General features: G+C 34.8%; 1 protein-coding gene across 1 annotated transcript in view; it reads right to left on the reverse strand.

The window, feature by feature from the left end:
- CCDC178 (coiled-coil domain containing 178) overlaps positions 1–24,054 on the reverse strand; it is a 256,057-nt gene that overhangs the window by 137,860 nt on the left and 94,143 nt on the right. The window contains exon 3 of the mRNA XM_081263470.1: positions 7,204–7,353. Within this exon, the coding sequence (XP_081119596.1) occupies positions 7,204–7,353 (150 nt within the window). The remainder of the gene's footprint in view (positions 1–7,203; positions 7,354–24,054) is intronic.

Genomic DNA, 24,054 nt, shown 5'->3' on the forward strand with positions numbered 1-24,054 from the left:
GAAAAAAAAATGTGTATGAGTGTGCGTGGGTGTGTATGTTTTAAGAAACAGAGAGCAAAGCAGTATATATGTGCACACACAGGCCTGTCTTCTAAGAAACAGAGATTCTGACAGGGTTTTCAAATAGCTGTTTTAGGCAAGAACTATTAAAGTATATTTTGTAGAAAAGGAATGAATTTTTGTCTACATATACTGAAACAAGTCTACAGAAATCACCACCGAAAGCACAATTTTAATATATGCAAGATAATAGGAAACACAAAAAAAGGAGAAATAAAACAACTTTCATATTTCTCTAGGAAAATAATTTTGTTTATTGCTAGAATAGACTAACTCCTCACCAAATCAATTTAAAGTGAGTGTTGGAAGAAATCATGTTGGAAAACTGATGAAAGAGGTAAGAAAAAAGCTAAGTCAATTTATAGATAGGAGTTTTTAAGAGTTTAAGGTGGAAATTTCACCCAATAAGATCAGGCAGTGTAGATGAAGCCAGAATTAAAGACCAGCAGTTAGTATAGATAGGTGATGCTGGTCGGATGGAGAGATTGGAGGCCAGTTTGGGTCTGGGAATTAAATGTTAATGCCTTCACAGCCCTTCCTCCACTCTTTATCAGGATACCCTGACCCTGCTCCAATCTATTGCTAAGGTAACCTGTCCCAGGGATTGTCTCCTCCTACAGGGAGTTGTAAAATTGTTAATTAATGCAACCTGGGCCCCCTTCCTGCCCAGATCACTCCACCTTGGCCCCTCCAGCCCACCTGTTTCTCACCTTTTAGCCATCCCACAAAGCATCTCCTGGGTCTAGTTACTAAAGCAGGAAGGAGATAGATAAGGGAGAAGAAAGCAAGAGAACAAAGAAGAAAGCAAGAGAACAAAGAAAATCTATGATGTATCAATGAGGCAGGACACTCTCACTTCTTGGAATCCAGGATGCCAGCTTTGGACCCCTTCTCCCTCCTGAGAGAAGTCTGTATTGCATCTTTTTTTAATAAACCCTGCTTTATATGCTTGCCTCAGCATGCTTCTCTAATATTCTACTTCAACATGTGAGGAAGCAGGACTCGTCACCGATAACTAGCCATGTCATAGATTAAATAACAAAATTGTTCTTTCCTGGGTGGGGTGAAGAGACAATGCTTCAGAGCTCTGCTTTCATGCTATATTCTAGGAAGGGATCCCCTGGACTGTGGGGTGACAGCTTCCACATGGAGTCTGAGATGAGGTGGCACATTCCTATGCAGTGTAATAGGTGATTAATAATTTATTTTAAATAACTCAGTGAATAAATAAATAAATAAATGTATAATGTCCGAATTCTGTGATGCCAGGAAGTGTCCCCCCAGAGCCTGGCACACTTCACTACAGACAGTCCTCAGACTCATGTCCCTGTGTGATTCCTTCACAAGCCCACATCACTTAATGATGATGTTCCTACCCAAGCACACCCATGACAGTTACTCTGATTACATCCAGCTATGTGTTCACTCACACTATCAAAAAAAAAAATCATAGCACATGTCCATCTATAGTCTGATGGAGAAAGTATTTGAAACTTAGTTAAAACAACTCTGTCCTAGACTAACTTTACTTCCACTTAACTGTATATGTGGTAAATCACCAAGGTACTCTGCTCCTTCCCAAGTTCCTCAACCATAAAGTTGTTTTTTATAAAGGAAGGCAACATTTCTTTTTAAAATGTGATCCTTTTAAATAGACATGACAGTAGAGTGTATTTTGGCATATTATACATGGAGTATAACATCTCGTTGTTGTACACAATGTGGAGTTACACTGGTTGTGTATTCATTTATGAACACACTAAAGTTATGTCCAATTCATTCTACTGTCTTTCCTATTCCCTTCCACCCTCCCTCCTTTTCCTTCATTTCCCTTTGTCTAATCCACTGAACCTCCCTCCCCACTCCTCTTAATGTGTGTTAGCATCTGCATATCAGAGAGAATATTCGGACTTTGGTTTGTTGAGATGGGATTATTTCCTTCCTTTAACATAACAGTCTACAGTTCTATCCATTTACTGGCAAATGCCATAATTTCATTCTTTATGGCTGGCAAATATTCCATTGTGTATATCTACCACAGTTTCTTTACCCATTCATGTGCTGAAGGGCACTAGGTTGGTTCCATAGTTGAGCTATCGTGAATTGAGCTGCTATAAACATTGATGTGGCCATATCACTGTAGTATGCTGATTTTAAGTCCTTTCGGTATATGCCAAGGAGTGGGATAACTGGGTCAAATGGTGGTTCCCATACTGCTTTCCAGAATAGCTGCACTACTTTGCAGTCTCACCAGCAATGTCAGAGTGTACCTTTTCCCCCACATCCTCACTTACATTTGTTGTTACTTGTATTCTTAATAATTGCAATTCTGATTTCAGTAAGGTGGAATCTCAGTATAGTTTTAATTTGCATTTCTCTAATTGCTAGTGATGTTGAACATTTTTCATATATTTATTAACCATTTGTAATTCTTCTGTGAAGTGTCTGCTCAGTTCCTTTGCCTATTTATTGATTTGGGTTATTTCTTTTTGTGATGTTACATTTTTTGAGTTCTTTAGATATCCTAGAGATTAATGCTCTATTTGAGGTGCAGGTGGCAAAAGATTTTTCTCTCATTCTGTAGGATCTCTCTTCATGTTCTTTATTGTTTCCTTTGCAGTGAAGAAGCTTTTTAGTTTGATACCATCCCATTTATTGATTCTTGATTTTACTTCTTACACTTTAGGAGTCTTGTTGAGGAAATCAGTTCCTAAGCTGATATAATGGAGATTTGGACCCACTTATTCCAGTAGGTACAGGTTCTCTGGTCTAATGCCTAGGTCTTTGATCTACTTTGAGTTTTGTGTAGGGTGAGAAAGAGGGATCTAATTGCATTTTGCTACATATGGATTTCCAGTTTTTGAAGCAGCATTTGTTGAAGAGGCTATCTCTTCTCCAATATATGTTATTGTGTCTTTGTTTAGTATGAGATAACTGTATTTTATGTGGGTTTGCCTCTATGTCTTCTATTCTGCATCATTGGTCTTTATGTCTGTGGTACCAATACCACACTGTTTTTGCTACTATAGCTCTGTAGTATAATTTAAGGTCTGATATTGTGATGCCTCCTGCTTCTCTTTTCCTGGTGAGGATTGCTAAGGCTATTCTGGGCCTCTTGTTTTTTCAAATTGATCTCATGACAACCTTTTCTATTTCTATGAAGAACATCAGTAGAATTTTATTAGGAATTGCATTAAATTTGTAAGGCACTTTTGGCTATATGACCATTTTGACAATATTAATTCTGACTATCCAAAAAACATGGGAGATCTTTCAATATTCTAAGGTCTTCTTCAATTTCCTTCTTTAGTGTTCTATAGTTTTCTCTGTAGAGATCTTTCACCTCTTTTGTTATATTCATTCCCATTTTTTTTCAAGGCTACTGTGAATGAAATAGTTTTCCTAATTTATCTTTCAGTTCATTCATCACAGATGTATAGGAATGCAATTGATTTATGGTTGTTAATTTTATAGCCTGCTATTTGCTGAATTAATTTATGAGTTCTAGAAGTTTTCTGGTATAGTTTTTGGGTCTTCTAAATATAGAATCATGTTGTTGGCAAACAGAGATAGTTTGAGCTCTTCTTTTCCTATTCTCATCCTTTTAATTTCTTTCTCCTGTCTAATTGTTCTGGCTAGAGTTTCAAGGACTATGTTGAATAGAAGTGACGAGAGAGGGCATCAGAAGGCAACATTTCTAACGATGCTTCTAGTTCATAGGTTTTACATTTGAGAGTTATGAAACCTATATAAAATCCCTGTGTGAATCAAATTTCTTCTTAAATAGATTGTCCTTTCTTCTGAAAACTGTCACTGAAAAAAGTGGCGCCAATGAGGTATAACTGGGGAAATAATTAGTGGATCAAACAATCATTTTTCAGATGGACACTGGATAAATTATACATATTGTATAATTTATGTGGATTCTGAAAAGTTTTATAAAATATGATGAGACATGTATCGGAATGTTTAATTAATGTTACGGTAAAGAGGTAGTATTAGAATTAGGAAATGGCTTGGATGTAAGAAAAATTTGAGTTGCATTCCCAGTGCAATCTCCCTCTGTTTGGATGATCTCATGAGACACTCAATCTCAGTTACACATCTTATATAGGGGATGAGGATGATAATAACAATAATAATTTTTTTCAGGATTATTGAAGGGAACAATGTTTGTAAATTTTACACTATAAATATCTGGTCCACATACATGCTTATAAAATGCTGGCTGACTCTGTGATCATTTTTATTCCCTTAATTTAAAAGCACTGGGATTTGAAGTATGCAAGAGTTAAACTCTATAAGTGGTTTATGAAAAAAATTTAAAATGTTTTTAACCAGTTTGGAAAGAGATCTGGTTTTCAGCCAACAAACCACATCGACATTTGCATGCTGGCTTAACTTATCTTTCTTTGCGGGCTGAAGAATTTCAGGTGGCATTTCAAACACATACATGATGATTTCATCAAAATATTCATGGATATTTTTAAAGGAAAATATAGAAAATATATTTTAAAGCACCTTATTAAAATAATAAAAATGTCTATATTCATACAGAAGTAAAACCTGTTTTTCAGATTCTTTCCTTCATTCATTTCTGGTGTTATTTGTAATTTTGACATTTGAGAAGTTTCAGATTGGATTCTCTTCTATCGTTACCCATGAACAGGGCAAATAAGAGTTTTACATAATTGCTTTTGCCTGTTTCTGATTTTTAAGGGGAAAATATCAATTGCTGCAAATTTTAAAAGTACAGGATAGTATCAAGAAACACACAAATAAAGCAAACACAATACTATCACCGAGAATAATATTATAGCATTCTCACATTTGAAACATCTGCATGTAGAAGTGTAGTAAGGAAAGGGACATTACTTTTAATTTGTTTTACTCTTCCATCAGGCTTTCCTTGCTACTCTTAGCCTAATAATACAAAGAAGTATAGAAATGTGTGATTTTTGTAGAGAGAGAAATATTCCCTCAGAAGTACAATAATTACAACATAATTATTTATCACAAAAAAGAAGGATTTGGGTTAGGAAGCAATGAAATCAATGTAAAACAGGAAAGATGCACACAAAATTCACAAAGATCCATTTTATCTGACAAAGGAATTCAACAAGGGAATCAGTGGTTGAACGATGCTTTTGTGTACCCCTAAAATAAACTGGCCAGAGGACTAAACCTACATCCACAGGAAATGCTGCAATATCAAAAAAAAAAAAAATGGACGAAAATATTAAAGGGTTTTCTCCTTTTTGATGGCCAAATTCCGTCCTGTAAGCAGTGCATTAGACGCTAATGACATACGATTTCTCACTGACAGATTTAACAGCATCAATAAGGCCTCTCTGTCCATTGCAGCAAATTGATCCTACATGACACTGACAAGGGCAGCCTGCACTTAATGACCTCCATCGCTGAAGTATGGAAATGAAAAATGATTGGAAGTCCAAATAAATCTTTGAAAGTTTCCCTGAAACAGGTGTGCTGAAAGGGATTCGTCTGAGGGATCACAAACATAAACCCGATCTCCTAACATCCTCCATTGTCTGCTCATGCCAAGGTCTCATTCCTTGTCAAGATTTGCTTTAATTTAAAAAAAAGAAAATGTGGTCATGACAATTTTGTCCTAACTATGGCAATAGAATGCCAGGAAAAGGCATGACTCTTCACTATTTATTCAGAAATCTAATATGTTTGTCATTGGCCACCAAAGGATTCTATGTAAACTAGAAACAAAAGTTCATACAATTTGTTTTTGTCTTCCCCTTGATTAGAGAAGAAAATAAGAGGTAGAAATTGATCATTTTTCTTCCCCAATGACTAGAAATGCATAGAATGTGTTTAACTGCAATAATAATGTTAAATGCTTGAAATGACTGGATATATTCCCCATGGATGCAGAGATACTTTTTCTTTGAAACCTGCACCATAGTTTGAGGACAATAAGATTTGGACAGAGAGTTGTTTTCTTCATTCTTTTCTGAACACATTTACTTCTTGATCTACCTTCATCTCCTACTGTTTCAACACAAATTTGTAAGAGAAAAAATACACCCTTTTTTCCCCATGTATAGGCCAGAAGCTTTGACTCTCATCTGAGCAGATGGATGAGAAACAGGGGGGAGTTTACAAGCAGCTACAAGCAGCATACCAGATGAATGCCACAGTCACTTATAGCCACACAGCATCCTTTTATTTTCCAACTAACTTACTATGGGTGTCATTTTTTTTTTTTTAATTCCTGAACAATTGCTTGTTTAGGTAAATTTTTACACATGAGAAAACTGAGGTTGGAAAGGTTCAGTAACTCACCAAAATCACTGAGTTCATGATGGGGGAGTCTATGTTCAAATTTCATCCTTCTGCTTTCCCAGTATTCACAAGAATAAGAGGTAGGTGTAGCACCAGAATTCTAAACTATAATTTATAGTGCAGCAGCATGGGCAATACCCACAGAGGAAAAGACACAGTGTACTGGTTGTTGTACATAGGTAAATTATTTTTTCAAAAAATCATGCCTCTTTTTTTTTTAAATTCAAATTCTGGGGGCAAAGATTGAAAGAAAATAACTATATCTTGCCACTAAGTAACTGAAGACCATGGAGGAAGTAGCTATATATTAACACTTGTACAATGCAGCTGTTTTACTCTCCTGCTGTCACCATGACAGAGGTTTCACAAATTTTTAGAATATTTATAATTCCCAGCAATAGCTATCAGAGAGAGTCAGCTTTTTTCCCCCAAAGTTTCTAGTTAATCCTTTTATCAAGTAAACATATATCAAAAGGAGGACTTAGAGGCCAATCATGGAAAGTCACCTACAATTAGAATTAAAATTTGAAGACTTTGATAACATATATAAGTCCAAAAAATAAAAAAGAATTTGGGATTCATGGTCACAGCAACTAAAAGCAAATTAGTATAGGATGGTGGAGTAGAAACTAAGTTTTTCATGCCTCAAGTATTCTTTCAAAATTCTATTTCAAGTTTTGATATAAATATAAAATAAAACTTTACAAATAAAAAATGCTATTTTTTGTGGCATAGGACCACCATAACAATGAAGACCCCAAACTGACCAATTTTTACTTTCTGTAACAAATATGTCAAATAAGTGATAAAAAATTTTTTAAATACCTCTTTCTTATCTCTAACAGAAGCATCAATTGATAGCTTTCTGCTATATATATTGAAGAATTTGTCCTTTTCGACTAAGAAAATTTCCAGTAGTTTTTGATATTCTTGAGCTAAACGTAGATTTTCTTCCAGGGAATTATCTTGCAATTTCTAGAAGATAAAATTAAGACCATTTGTTTGTTTATTTTGTTTTCCATCTTTAGAATTACTTAAAAGTGTTCTAATATATGGTATAGAAAAGTAACAAAATAACCAAAAAATTGTTTCCCCTGATATCTATACCCATTTTCAATTTAATAATTTCCTTTCTCAATGCAGATTAATTTTTTAGCATTGATATATGATTCATCAGAGTTTGTCCACCTTTTGCTCCCTGGGCTTCCCTCCATCACTCCTCCTGGAAGGAGTATCTTGGGAGGGTCTTTTCAGAATCCCAGTAGTTGTTTTCCAATTTCCCAGCCCCTTTTCCTTTCCTCTGACCTGTGCTCAAACCACTAGAAGACACTTTGCTTAGAATTTGACCCCTAAGAGGTTTAGAGTGCTGGCACTCATAAAAAACATTCAAAACAGGAGGAAAGAATTAAAGCATGGGGAAGTCAACATTTAGAAGTACCCAGAGCCACTATTTATTATTAATATATTTTAGCTATGTAAATGGTTTTATATATATGACTTTGTGAGAAGTTGAGAACTTTATACCACCCTCCATGACAAAATAAATATTTGTCAAACCTAATGCAAACACTTTAGAAAATAATTTTGCATCATTACCCAAAAGCAAACTAAGGGACAATCTGTAATTTTATGATAGATGCATGAATTCAGTTTAGTTGATGACTCCTTATATTTCTTGCACAGAAAATTTTCTTTAAAAAATACAAAATGTATTAACAAACTTGAATATTTTCAAACCTGTTAATTCAGGCGTACCTCTTATGGGATTCTCTTCTAAATTTTTAAAATATTTACTCATTACAATACTATTCATAGCAGCAAAAAAGTTTTTAAAACCCATAAATGCATATAAATCATGATAACGATAATGATGATTAAATTACTAGATACAAAAATAACTCTTATGAAGCAATTAGAAATGTTTCTTTGTGAAAATTGCCATCACATCAAACCTTTAGTATAAGTTGTTAAAAAATATATGTGGTATAAGAATGTACATAGGAAAAATCTAATTTAGCAGAAAATTGCCTTACAAATATTTCTGTATTTACACACTTGAAGATTTATTAAGGTCAGTAAACATATTTCTCATGAAAGCCTGTATCCATATTGATCCCCAGAGATTAATACTATGTCATAGGTGTTCTTCAAAAAGACAAAATGATGAACTGAGAATCATTTAATATGCCCTTGTCCTAATTCTGGCACAATAATTTAGAACTTTAAAACCTATCTAGTAAACTAGTCTAAAATTATATAGAATTATCTTTTGTTAGGAGGATATATTCTATGAAAATATTCCTTTGGTGGAGGCACTTTTTAAAAAATGGCTGGATAACATTTTTATACCATAACACTAATATTGAAATCTAATCCTCAAGTTACTGACTTGAAACACTGAGTCAGCTTTTGCATTGCTGTGAACAACTTTGAGGAGGAAAAGTTTATTTTGGCTCATGATATCAGAGGTTCAACTCCATACCTCTGGAACCAGGGTGGGCAGAACATCATGGCAGAAGAGCATAGCAGAGGGAAGCTGCTCAGGACATAGCAACCAGGAAGCAGAGAGAAAACTCTACTTACCAGGGACAAAATATAAATCCCCAAAACATAGTCCCCATGATCTTCTTCCTCAAGCCATACCTTACCTGCCTTTAGTTACCACTCAGTTAGTTCATATCAGAGGATTAATTCACAGATTAGGTTAAAGCTCTCATAATCAAATCATTTCACCTTGAAACATTTTTGCATTTTCTTACACATGAACTTTTGAAGGACAACTCATATTGAAACAATAACACACTGATAATGTTCACCTGGAGGTGGAAGTGGGACTCATTTCGAGTTATGGGCTGGTTTGTTGCATTTAACATAAAGACAGTTCATATCTTGTTTCTCAGTTACCTTTCTTTCAAGTCCTAGATGGCTACTATAAACATTCAATTTGAAAAGAGTGTTGTAAAAGTTGGAGAATTGTCATTTATCATATTTAGTGAAATTTAATGAGGAATTATTTGTTCAGTTATGCCTTACTCACTATGCAATATGCAGTTTTATTTCCAAATGCATATATTTAAATTTCTGAATGACATCAATTCCTACCACTTTATATGCTATAATTAGAGCAGACTCCATGATATTAAATTATGTGGTTATGCCAATTGCCAATATATCATCAAAACACTGCTGTATCAGTCACAATATTTTATATTATCATTCCCCAGTAATGAACATATAGAAGGATTTACCAATTCACTACCTATTCCTGAAAGTCAGTGACCTTCAAAGATGCAATGAAGTTTTTAAAATTTTAAATCATAGTATTTAGCTGACATTGCAAGTGTTTTTTCTATATTTTACTATGGTTTCATCTCATAAATCTGACTTGTGTAATTTTAACCATTAGTATTATAACATGCAAATGAAACAAAAAAGGAATGATAATTATTGGTGGAAGTATGTCTGGGGGAAATAATGCCACCACTTTTGAAGTTGAACAACTTGTAAAAGGACAGCAGTAACCGGTAATTAACAATGGGCACAAAAGTGTAGGTCAGGAATATAACAAATAAAAACAAAAACAAAGAATAATAAGAGAATAAGATGATTTTTAAGTCTTTAAATTCATCAAACCCAGCTGAATTTATTAGTAAAATCTTTCAAGTTCTCTCTGATATGTGGATGCTAGCACACAACAGGGGTGGGGAATAGAAGTTCATTGGATTAGACAAAGGGAAGTGAAGGGAAGGGAGGAAGGATGGGAATAGGAAAGACAGTAGAATGAATCAGACATAATTTTCTTTTTTCACATATAAACAAACAACCAGTGTAACTCCACATCATGTTCAACCACAAGAATGAGATCCTAATTAGAATAAGTTATACTCTATGTATGTATGTATAATATGTCAAAATACATTCTACTGTCATATATATCTAAAAAGAATAAAAATATGTAACATTTAAAAATAAAAAAAACTTAAATCTTTCACATTAAGGTCTTGGTTGAATATGAATTTGAAAAGTATATTTTTGGATCTAAAAGTATTAATGAAAACTTTGATTACAATCTCTGTAAGTTAAAATAACTGCATTGAGTTGATTTACAATTTCATTTTGTTTATTTATTCATTCATTAATTTGTTCAGTTACTTTTAAATAATAAAAGCTTTGAATATGATTTTAATTTAGTAACAACTGTATGCAAGATTCTCAGACACAATAATGTGCCTCAAGGAGTTTGTTCTTATGGAAGAGATTTTCATGTAAAAGTTACACAAATACTAATTAGATGATAAAATTCTGAATCTGTTATACTTTTTGTTTTCCATACTTATTAAATTTATCCAAAAAATTCTAAATAAATATAGCACTTTCTCAAAGCTAAATTTATTGCTATTTATTCAACTCATGTTATTAATGATGTTAAGATATTTGGAATATGTCTTTTTTAAAAAATAACTTTATTTATTCTTTTTTTTTTTTTTTAATGTGGTGCTGAGGAGCAAACCCAATGCTTCACATGTGCTAAGGCAAATGCTCTACCACTGAGCCACAACCTCAGTCCTTAGAATATATCTTGATAAAGAAAACAGGCATGCCAAATCTCTCTCAATAGTTTCCATATCATTTAGAATTTAGTTAGGAAAATATTTAGCTTGATGTGGATTTGTTCTCTATTATCTCAAGTCATTTGTTAAACCTCAGTGTTTAGTGGATGTGACAATTTCTTATCCCCCTATTTTATTAGGAAATAAAAATTAAGTTTATATAGAGATGAACAAAAGCTAGATTGTGAGTCCCATGAGTGCCGAGACCATCATTTTGCTCACCCCTAAAATGCATCACACAGAGCACAGCTGCAGTAAGTAGGTGTTTGGCTTTTCAGCAAGTTAGGGAATGAATGATTATACATACCAGTTAGGACATGCATATATTTTGCATGTTTAAACCACACATTTGCCACCATCAATGAAATAGCCTATTAATAATTTTTAAAAATCACCTATTATAATGAACACAGTTATTGACACTATTTGATGCTACACTACTGAGAAATAAAGATCTTAAAAACTAAAGATAATTCACACAGTATGTTCATGAACTGAAAATTACTCTAACAATATACCACAGCATCCAGGCTTAACCAGTTATTTATTTGCAGTACCTCAGTGATTTTCACAAGGTATATGAAGCCCTGAAAACTATAACTAGCACTTTTGGGATACATGCTCAGCCTCTGATATCAAAGGGTTGAAGAACCATTGCTAAAGAAATAGTTGACTTCCTTCCCTGTCAGTAAAAGGGCTGGAAAAAGAGGCCAGACTGAGACTTAAAATATCCACATAGTGTTTCTCTATTATTTTTTTTTCACTTGACTTTTCTTGTTCTTTAAGCTCTGGATTTCACCTCAGACATTTCCTCTGTTTTCCCACTGTTTTCTTTTTTCTCTCTGCTTCACTTCGCTGGTAAGTGGGAAATAAGAAATTTCCATCAGAGAACTGGGTTCTTTGGGACAAAAATATGAAGCATATTGTATATTTCACCTTGTGGTACTTAGCCAAGAACTTCAAAAGGAGGCCAAACTTGAATGTTAACTCATGGATTCCACACTTAATGGAAAAGAACTAAGACTGACACAGTCACCTTAGTGAGAAAAAAAAAAACACTATCTAGGATAGAAAATCTTCATTCTAACTGGAGGTATGATATAAGACAATAAGAAAATGATAATAAGAATTAGAATCAGAGTAGCAGTTACCATTAAGGAGTGCTTACTATAGCCAAAAATTACTCTAAGAAAGCAGTATTACTGAATTTATTCTGATAGCAATTATATGAAATGTTACTATCCCTATTTTATAGTCAGGGAAGACAAGGCAAAAGAAATTAGGTGAGGTGAATTGGATTTTCCAAAAATATCCAAAGCAATATTTTCAGTTCCACATGATTTTCCAAAACTTTGTCACTTTCTCTAAAAAGGTGAAGACTTTTTCTCCTTCCCTGGACCTCTGGTAGACATGTGACCTCTGCAACATAGTTCTATCAACTATGATAGAAATGATGCTGTGCCTTTTGGGCTAGTTTATCAAAAAGTATAGTTTCTGACTGGCCCTCTCTTTGGCACCATTCACCCTTGGATCCAACCACCATGTTGTTAGGAGCCCATGCCCCAGGGAGGGGCCAGGAAGCAGATGAGCCAGTAAGGATTCCCCAGCACAAGTCTTGGCCAACAGCATCCATTGTGACTGAACGAATCATCTAAAGAGGAGTCCAGACCCTAGTCTTCAAGTTCTCCAGATGATGGTCCAGAAAATGTGAAATAAAGGCAATCCATCCCGAATGTACCATGTTCAAATTTCTGACACACAGAATCATGAGTATCATGAGTAGCCATTTTATACAATGAAGTTTTGAGGTGTTTGTTATATGATGATAACAACTGAAACACCAGGTATCTTGTGTAAGATTGCACAGCTATTAAGTGGAGGAGCTTAGCTTTGCATCCAAGCAGATTGGCTCTTAACTATTTGACATACACGAGCCAGCATTCTGAAACATTATACAAGGCTGTCTTCATAAAGCCTAATGACATCAATCAATCAAACTAAATAATTGAATTGCCTTGCTTTGAGTCCAGTTCCATTAAGCAACTTTTTAATAATAATCCGAATAACACATAGGTTGTAGACATAAATAAAATGGGCTGTTAAAGGAAATTAGAACTTTGGCCTCTTGGAAGCTAGTCTTCACTGTCAGTCCATGAGGGCATATTGATTATATATTTTAAGTCTCTTGAGTTTTTTGATCTACATTATTCCTTATTCCAGGTTTTGATTAGGCATGATGTATTCATTGGCAAGGCCAAGTTCACGGACCTTCCAAGTGGAGGCCTATAGAACTCTGCACTGTGGTTGAATGCAGCACAGTAATATTACCATTGAGACAGGTGGAGGTTCAGCCAGGATCATTTACCCTGAGAAGATACTAACACTATTTGCACTTTTGTTTTTTTAATTTAAGAAGAACTAGCAGCTAAAAAATAATTATAAGGAAAAAACTCTTGATTCAAACATTCTAGAGAAGTGTTTATGATTAAAATATCTGCACTGTTCATATATATGCAGAACATCCACAGAGCTGTCTATAGTACTTTACTGTTAATAAAATTATCATGGTGCCCATGATTAAAGTTGGGGTAACATGTCATCTATGCTTTCAGTTATTCTTAATATAGGCATCTGCAGCCATTTCACCAAAGGGGCCAGGTACTTCTTTCAATTATGTGTTTTAAGAGAGTTGTCATTGTCTGATGCAGTTCTAACTCTCGGGTCTTGATGTAATTATCTGCTGCTATCTCTGCTGATCATTTCTGATGATCTGTCTGTCATCTCCTGATTCTTGGTTATTAATAGTTTACTACAGCTAGCTCCTTGCTTTCTTGCCTCTGGCCAGGGCTCTGCTGGCTGTTAATGCCACGTCTGTATTCTTATACAAACTGCCCCACACTTGCTTCAGTCCCATGGCTGGAAAGAATTGACTTCCTGCCAGAACGTCCAGAAAACAAAAGTTGTATTGCTAGTATTTATTGATTAATTTTACTCCAGAGCATCCCCACATCTAGCTTTTCATTCATTTATTTATTTGTTCATTCAACCATGTGTTTAGCAAACCCTTAGTAAGTTTCCTCTATGGGTCTAGCTCTACAGCTAGTGTGGGGATTAAAATGGATAAGATATGATCTTGTTCGCCGGGGATTACAGGCCAAAGAAGGGGGAGGGAGAAGTGTACATAAATCTATCTGAGGTGCATTGGAATCGATTCTATAGGGTGGGGAAGCAGGAACGGAAAAGCCTTCATAGAAGAAATAATCCATGACTCGAATCTTAGAACAGTCATTTTACTGTTCAGGGATCAGAACTGCCTTACTGCATGAGCCTGTATGTATTTGAGGAAATTTGGAGGAGTTAAGAGTCAAATGTTTTCTTGTTCCCTTTAGGATTATTAGATTGTTGTTTGACCGTCTGTTGATTACTACCTAACTTGTGAGTTAAACTTTGGCAGATGGTATATTCTGCTATATCTTGACTTGAAAGTATGATGGTGTAGACAAAGAAAAGTACCTGCACATTTAGTATTCCTTGTAACTAACATTGTAACTAATGCTCAATTCCCAGGGCCGATGTTTCAGTGGCATTCATCCTATGCACATGCTCACACTATTGATCCCATACCATTAAATCCCCACAGTCCTCACATACGCCTTTGGCACAGCTCTGCCAGCCTGGAGCATTGTACTGGTAGTCTTGCATGCAATGAAGTCTGATGTCATTAAAGCAAGCGTTGGTACTAAGACCGATTCACAGTGCATGCAAGTGAGATTTTAGAATAGAGACAGGGGGTCTCCAAGTCTCTTTGTGAGCACTTGTTTCAAGAGCAGCCCCCTCAATTCGTGGGCATTAGTATGAGGAACACAAAATATTCAAAATACAGGCTAATTCTCTAACAATATGGCAGATACATATACTTCATCAAATGCATCACCTACTGTGTGCATACAGGCTTTATCACATTGCTGCTCCCTTAAAAACTATATGCCAATTACTATCAAAAGCAAGAGTTCTCCCAGTGTTCCAAAGGAGCAAGTCTGTAAGAATGATATGTGTCGATACCCTGAAGCCTCAGAGGAGCAAATAACTGTTCTAACTCTCCCAGGACCCACTTCCTTGTCTGTGCTGCCATAGAAACAAGTCTCTTGTCCAACTCAAGTTCTCCGATAATTAGTGTTGAAAGAACATCCTTGATTTGTAAATGAACAAATCAGTCCTCTGCATCAAGGTTGTTACATGCCTCAATCTCTGAGTATCATCACATTTGACAAAACACTTCCTATTCACTCATTAATTCAAAAATTCTTACTGAGCAACTGGTATATGCACAACACTGGGGGATACTATGGAGGCCAAGGAGCACTTTTTCTGACACTGCTTGATGAAAGCCTACCCCAAGCCATCTGATCAGGAAACCAGTCCCTGCCAGAGCCCAGAGGAATACTGTCTTTAACTGCTCCAGCACCAGCACCCATATGTAAGCACGCACAGAACTCCTTATCTTAGTTCCCTGGCTGGATTGCAGGTGTAGCTACTGTTCTGATTTATGTGCAGAATTTTCTAATGGACTCTATGTCATTGCCTTTCAGAACTCAGAAGAGGGTCTTTGGAAATTTATGAATACCTTGTATTAACCCTTTTTGCTCATTATTTTTGTCTCTGACCAGGAAGAACGGATACCACATGGTGGGGGTGGGGGAAGCACAGCTTCAGGGCAGGAGGAGTTTGCAGTCAGCTAAGGGAATTGAGGCACTGACAAAGTTGACCATATCAGAATACACTATGCACTACGAAGGACAAAAGCCAGTGGGAAAGCGAGAGTAGTTCCATGAGTTCCAGATCAGTTCCAGTCAAAGTGATGAGCAAAGTTTGAAGGAAGAGTAAGCTTTTGAGCAGGTTTCTGAAGATGTTTCACATACAGAGCTCTGAATGTGGTCTCAGCAGGGAAAACTTGGCCTAGAAATATAGATGTCTATTAAATATTAAAATGAGTGTGTGCTTAAAAAAAGGGAACATTCACCTGCAGGATGACTATCATATGCCTCCTACGACAACTTTAGGAAAACTCTAGATTAAAGTGTCCCTTATATTAGCTATTAGATTACTTTTTGGTTCATCTTTATTTTATAATTTTATAATCAAACATTTTGGTATAGCTAATTACAGAAAAAAAAATTATGTAATAAGAAAAAGAGCAAAACTAGTGTCACCTAAACCATATCCCTAATGATTTTTTTTCATTTTAAAGTATATGATTTGCATAAAGTATGTCTTAGAATATTCTATCTCTAAAACATGGTGCATCCTCAGTATCTAATAGTAACAGTAATGATTTCTTTAACTTTATTTTAACTTATAAAATAAACTTAACATTTTAATCCTGAACATATGCTTAGGTTTAACCATGTTTTCCTCTGATATTTTTTGAAACTGTGAAACAGCGACATGTCTATACATTATTCCCTTGTTGAGTATTTCCATGCATTTTTCTAATTTAATTATATTTCAAATCATCTATACTTGATATTTTTAAGTGTTTTAGTCTTTTAATGATACCAGCTGAAAGCCTGAAAACCATTTCCTTCTCATGTGCACCTCCCGATTTGAATAGTTTGAGATTCAGAAAGGTTTCCTATTTACTCACATTTTAATGATATACATTTCTACTTCACTGGTGGAAAAGGCTGATCAGTCACAGAAAGGTCAGTTAACACTAAATAGACCCTTTCTTTATGTAATTACAAAGAATAATATCTTTGTGCTGATGGCACTGCACAGGGAGTGGGTGATGCAGAGAATTAATGTGCTGCCTTGTTGGCCCATGGGATACAGATTCCAATACAATAACCACAACTTATTCTAATTATGCAGCTTTAAAAGGTCATCAGCAAAAAGAGTTAAGGAATTATCAACTAACTTTATCATAAAGTAATAATGTACTACATAAATGCAGAAACTGGAAGAACAATACCCAGAAACTTCATTACGAAGGAGAGAAAAACTGGCCTAAGTGGTTCCTGGTGTACATATATATATTATGACACAATGGACAATATTTGAAAACTTAAAATACTTGATATTTTTCAACTTGCGATTGATGTGGTCAGGTACCCTGATCCAACCACTTATTTGTAGGAAATGATTATTTCAAAAAATTTAAGATAGTTAATTGTCACATTCATGTTATACCAGAATTTAAATATTTTGTAAAAAAATCCATGTGTTATAAAATATTACATGCTGATTATCTTATATGCAGAATACCAAAGAGGTACATGAAGAAGAGAATTTCAGCTCCTCTTTCCAAACACTGTCAATTTTATCTCCAAAGTTCACATTAACAATTTGGTATAAGTCCTTCAGGGAAAAAATTTTTAAGTAGATTTACTAGAAAGAAGAGACCATGAGCATCTCTACACACCTGATGTTGTTGTTCACATTGGGGTGCATTCTGAACTTTTCAATGTAGCTCAAGTTTAAGTATGATTTAAATATCTAAGGTAATTTTCAAGTGATACTCATTTTGGGATGTGTTCACTCTCCAAAATAACTTAATCCTAGTATGAAAAAAAAAATCCCAAAGCCTAAAATATTTACTATCTAACTCTTTACAGAAAAAAAATTGCCTTACCCCAGTTCTAGAATCTAGTTAAATTATTAGTGTGTTACACAACAAAGTTTCAACTTAGACCTCTTATTCAAGATTTATTTGGGTCATACTAAAGCCTTTTTCTTCCCCCCACCCTGTCCCCATAACACGAGGAAGACTGCTGGAAAGCATTATCTTTATTTTTTTGTACCAGTATAGCAAATACTAAGGAGATATGACCAACCAATAATAACTTCAAAGATGCCCCCCGCCCAAAAAAAAATAATGAGATGTTGTTCATGAGCTTTTAGGTATTCTTGAAATGGATTCAATACTTTGCAGAGAGTTGTCAGAATGGTTAAGATACTAACAATCATATGCAAATGCACCTACCCCACCCCTGCCTTCTTTAGTTAAGTAGGTTTCATGTAGATGGTTCATTCCAGAAAAACAAGAGAGGTGCTCATTTTTCTACTCTGCAACTTCTATTTTCAGAGTTCTGAATTAACTTTATTTTGCCAAGCTGAGGTTTAATTTTGCAGGCAACATAGGTGTTCATTCATTTGCAGAATGGTGAAGTAAAATGTAGTAATCACCCACCATGAAACACTGCACCAAGTGATTAGAAGAAATGGAGTAGATGAACATTATTGCAACACTGAGCCATCTTTAAAATGTAGCACTGAGTGGAGAAAATGGAAACAGAATGATAGATATTTCATAATTCAACACATAAAGAACCAACAAGCAATTAGAATTAAAAATTCAGAAGGGAGAAAATAAGGGTTAATATTTTGAGGATATATAAGTCTATATGGCGAATAAGGGCACTCTTTCTTAAAATGGTTAAGTGGATAAATAACTACATATTCCAGGTTGCTCCAGGAATTTAAACACACACACACTCACACACATGCTTAAAATAAGGTAAGTCAAATATCCAACAACTCTGGAAATACAGCTCTGCAATGATATGTCCTCAGGGACCCCAACCATAGGATTTATTCTATCTACTAGCCACAGGTAGAACAAATGAAGGCAAAAAGAAATCTATCAGCACAGCTAGTTACCAAATTCATGGTGGTTTCTATGTCTGCGTTTCCTCTTCCTGTTTCTTCAGTTTCTCATTTGTTTCCCTTTCCTGTTTCCGCTTTTCTACCATTTTCTCCCCTCTATTGTCAGGTTCGAACCATTCAGCCATCTCAACTGAATATTACCACTCTTCCCTCCTGAAGACACCACCTTCCCTTCCTTAGCCCTCTATTCTTTCCACATTTTTCTTCTGACGTTGTGGTTTGGAAATAGAAGTGTGTCAAAAGAATTTAAAATAGGAAATATTGGATGATTGCTCTTTTTTTCCCCTACAACTTAAAATGCTTCATGAAAATCTAAGATAACAGAGGAGAATGGTGAGATGTAGATTGTGCCATTCACTCCATGGGTGTTTTCTTTTTGGTGTCGGCCATGCACTAATTTGGATAGTGGTGGTAACAGAGGATGGAGATTTTATCCTTGTGTATCAATATGACATTTCAACCTAGCAAGAAAGCACAAGAATATAAGTGGCATTTAGAAGAATACATTTGTTTAATTGGTTGGTAGTAAATACTGTGCATGTGTATTTGTATGTGATGAAACTGACATTTTCAAATTTTTTAATAAAACAGTCATTAGGTAAGGCACTCATACTTCAAGACTGTGCTGTACGCATCTCTGTACTGTAATCACTATATTTTATTACAGTTAATCACTTTGTATTAATTTCCCTACTTCTGTGAACTGTTTGTGCCACATTAACTTTTGTCCTTGTGCCCAGGTACATAGTAGATCCTGAGTAAATGGCATTCAATTTAATAGATGAGAGTAGCTACCTAATACTCCTGACTTCATTTTTTTGGGGGGTATCAGGGATTGAACTCAAACACTTGAACACTGAGCCACATCCCCAGCCCTATTTTATATTTTATTTAGAGACAGGGTCTCACTGAATTGTTTAGCACCTCGCCATTGCTGAGGCTGGCTTTGAACTCACGATCTTCCTGCCTCAGCCTCTCAAGCTACTGGGATTACAGGCATATTCCTGACTTCTTGAAGCCAGAAGTACATGTACAGAGGAAATGGGTTTACTAAACAGAAATAATTTTTAGTTTTAAAAGTATCTACTTTTGGGCTGGGGATGTGGCTCAAGCGGTAGCGCGCTCGCCTGGCATGCGTGCGGCCCGGGTTCGATCCTCAGCACCACATACCAACAAAGATGTTGTGTCCGCCGAGAACTAAAAAATAAATATTAAAAATTCTCTCTCTCTCTCTCCTCTCTCACTCTCTCTTTAAAAAAAAAAAAAGTATCTACTTTAGCCAAGTTTTCTTAAATGAGTGACTTTTCAGAGGACTATTCAGGAATGCAATTTTATGTGTGTATTTTTAAAAATGTATTCTGTTGAGAAACATTTCACAATTCATGAACATAAAAACATAGGAATTTATCCATTTACATTTCAGCTGAAAAAAAATAATAAGGTTTCCAGGTCTTTAAATCCTAGTTTGCAAAAGCATGTTACTGTATAATCTCTCTGTGTTGTATTCCAGTTTACTTGTAGGTTTTTCTTGGAAGACTGACAGAAATCTAAACTACCTGCTTTGCTACCTTTACACACCTTGCTAAGCTGGGTTCTTAGAACGCAGGAGATTAGCATTTCAAAAAAAGTAGTGAGAATTTCACATGAAATGAATATAGTTGATTATTTTTAAACTCAGAGGATCTTTACAGTTGCAGATGGATATAAATGCTCTCAGCAAAGTGAGAATTGCAAATGAGACCACAAAAAGCAGTATGCAAATTACCTTATCCCAAATATTTTTGAACCAAGAAATAATTAATTTATTGCATTTTTCAATGACCTAAATATGGAGAAGTGGCCTAACTCTAAATGGAAGTATGCTTTATACCCTACTTTCTCTATGCAAGAGAAAGGTGATGTTACTAAGTTTCACAGAATTCCTTCTTTGTCCAAGGTCCCAAGAAGTGCCATTCCCTACCCCTAAATCTCTGCTGATGTCAGTCTACTTTTCTCCCTTATAAAATGTTTCTTTTAACTCTTCCAAGAAAAGAAAGGAAGGAAGTGCAAACCTGGAATTACATGCTACATCTACTCCAGAAACATTTACTATCACCCAGTTTCAACCTTTCTTTGATCTTAATGTAGTCATTCGCTTATGCATAGCTCTCAACCTCTTCACATGCAATCAGGGTCTAAAATGTGTCACCATTCAAAGCAAGAGACCAATGAGCTCAATTTTGAATTTTAATACTCACACATGCTATCTGCATTTTAGGTAGCCCCCATTTCTTCCAAGCAACTGTATCAGGTGAGTCCTTCACAAATTGTGCATAACTGTTAGAGCCTTCATCCCTGGAACCAGTGAATATGCTATTGTATGAAGCTAAGGGGACTTTGCAATATGATTAAGCTTACAGTTTCTTCTAGATTATCTGAGCAGGACTAGCTAATCATACAGATTTTTAACAATGGAGAATCTTTCTTACCTGTCTGAAGTTCAGAGAAATGTGAAGCAAGAAGCAAGAAGCAAGAAAAATTTGAAGTGTGAAATGGACCTGAGACCCATTATCTCCCTTTCCTGGTGTTAAAGATGGAAGAAGAAAACTTCAAGCCAAAATAATAATAATAATAATAATAATAATAATAATAATAATAACAACAACAACAACAACAACAACAATAATGTAGATGCTCTCTAGAAGCAGGAAATGACCTTTGTTAGACTTCTGACCTACAGAGTCAAGAGATAACTTCATATGGTTTTGGCATCTAAATTTGTGGTATTTATCATGCTAGCAGTACAAAACTAATATGGTGACTCAGGTATTATGTTAGGTAGTAGAAATATAAAATTTAATTAAATATTGCATAGACCCTGACAGCTTAATGGTAGAAACAAACCAAACCAACCAATGTTGCAGACTTTTTGCAACAAGTATTAGAAAAAAAATCTTTAAAATTATTCAGTTATGCATTCATTTATTTTGCATATAACATTTGTTTTCTAATGATATGTGAAGTGACTTGTAGCATGTCAATAATCACTAAAAAAATCAATTCTAACATGATATAGACTATGCCATGATCTCCTAACTAAATTTGTTTATAACTGTAACATAGATTAAATCATCATCCCTCCTTGAAATAAATTATTCATTCACTTGATGAATTATTGACTACATTTTAAGGTCTACTATGAAATTAGAAAATTTTGAGGTTTATGTTTCTCCATCATGAGTAAAATATAAACTTGAATATAAGATGAACTGGCTATTCTGCTGGTACAAGTCTCTCCAGTTCATACCTTTTAAATGACTGACTGATTAGCTGACCTTGCAAGTAGTGTTGAAACAAAAGTGTACAGTTTGAAAGATTCTGGGTTTGAATTCAACCTAGAAGTTGAAAATAAACAAAAATGTTTGATAGAAATGTTATTCGTGCCAGGGAAATTAGAAAAATCAGAAACAAAATAGAACACAGCTAATGTGCAAGATATCCCGCTAGTTATCAAGGTCTTGCTTTCTCTCAGTGACTACGCTAAACTGACTTCTGCCAGTGTGGTAAAGCCCAGTAATGTGCTGGCTCTTCATGATAGTGGCAATAGGGTCCAGCGTGCCCCTCTTCCAAGTGTATAAGATTGACACAGCACTATACTACAGCTTTTGAACAGGCTAAGAAATTGTTGGGCAAATGATTTTATAAACTTCAAGAATATTAGCCAACTATTACAAATATACATATAGACAGATTGCTAGAATTTTTAAATAACTATACTGATTTTTCTGTATGTATATAATACAAGGAAAGTAAACTTGTCACAGTGGCTTAAATCTCTGCATGACAAAATGATTAAAGATATTGTACTATGCTCTTTCAAATCCAGAATATGTATTTAAAACTCACCTTTATTACTTTTTATTATTAAACAAATGAACAACATTTGCATTTGATATAGATCCTTTATAAAAGATGGCAGATCTGTTTTCTATTCATTAAAATCTCTGTTATTACCACTAGACTTTTTCAAACTTTTAAAAATTGAGGTTCAGTATACATACTTAGCTATTGGAATAGATAACATTTTATGAATGAATATTCCTACGTAACTACCATCAACATGAGAGTCTAGAAGAAAATATACCATCACCCTGAGGAAATTCCCCTACCTTCACTCCCTGTCAATAATTAGCCACACTCCCAAACACTGAAATTTTGATTATTTTTATACTCATATAAATATAATTCCACCGTATGTACTTTCTTGAGTCTCGCATCTTTTGTTCAAGATTCATTCTGGTAGATTCATCCTTATATTTTAGTGTGGCAGCAGTTCATTATCATCTCTCTATTTTTATTCCATTATAAGAGTAAACCATAATTTATGTACTATTGAATTAATTCAGGAGCTATTACAAATAAAGCTGCTAATAACATTTTGGATACAACACTAACATATTTTGGTGTACAGGTGCTCTAAATCCTGACATCAGGAAGTAAAATCATATATGCAATATTTTCAGCTATGTTTGAATATTTAAAAATGGTTACACCAATTTACCCTCCCACCTGAGGTGTCTGAGGGTTCCTGTTGCTGTTCCTTTTTACCTACACTTTGAAATTTTAGCCATTTAGGTAAGAGTGTAGTCACAGTATCGTAGTTTAATTTTGCATTTCCTTGATTATTATGTTGAGTGCATTTCTATATGCTTATTGGCCATTTGGATAGCTCTTCTGTGAAGTTATTGTCAAGCTTTTTGTCACTTTTCTTAATCAGCTTGCCTGCCTTTGTTGTTTTGTTAAGGATTACTTATTTATCATGGGTGACACTGCTTTGTTAGATACATGTATCGTAAGTGTTTTCTCCTAAGATGGGACTTGTCTTTTTACTCTTTAATGGTGTCTGTTGAGGAAAAGGAGTTCTTAATTTGGAAAACACAGTTTATGAACTACTTGTTTTTTCATGGTTGGTGTTTGTAACTTGTACAAAGTATCTCTGGCAATTACAAGAGACATCAGATGTTCTTATGTGGTTTTCTCCAAAAACTTTATATAACTTTAACATTTACATCTATAATATAAGTGGAATTGATTTTTATTTATATCATAAAGTAGAAAGTCCAGGTTCTTTTCCAATTTTTTTTTAGATATTCAACTGATCATGTACCATTTATTAATTCAGTGCCATGTATTATGCAGTATCCTTTTATACTATATTTTGGTAGCATCTTCCTGTTAATGAAGAAGTCATGTTTACATTCTGGGTCCAGTTCTGGAGTCTCTATTCTGTATGATTGTTTTCTTATCTCTGTGACCATATTACACTTTCTTATACTGTGGCCTTACAGTAAGTCTAGACACCTGGTAACATTAGTCTGAAAGTCAACTTTATCCTTCTTTAAGGCTTTCTTCACAACATTTT

This window comes from Spermophilus citellus (genome assembly GCF_964194105.1).
Source record: "Spermophilus citellus genome assembly, chromosome: 12".
Classification (NCBI taxonomy): Eukaryota; Metazoa; Chordata; class Mammalia; order Rodentia; family Sciuridae; genus Spermophilus; species Spermophilus citellus.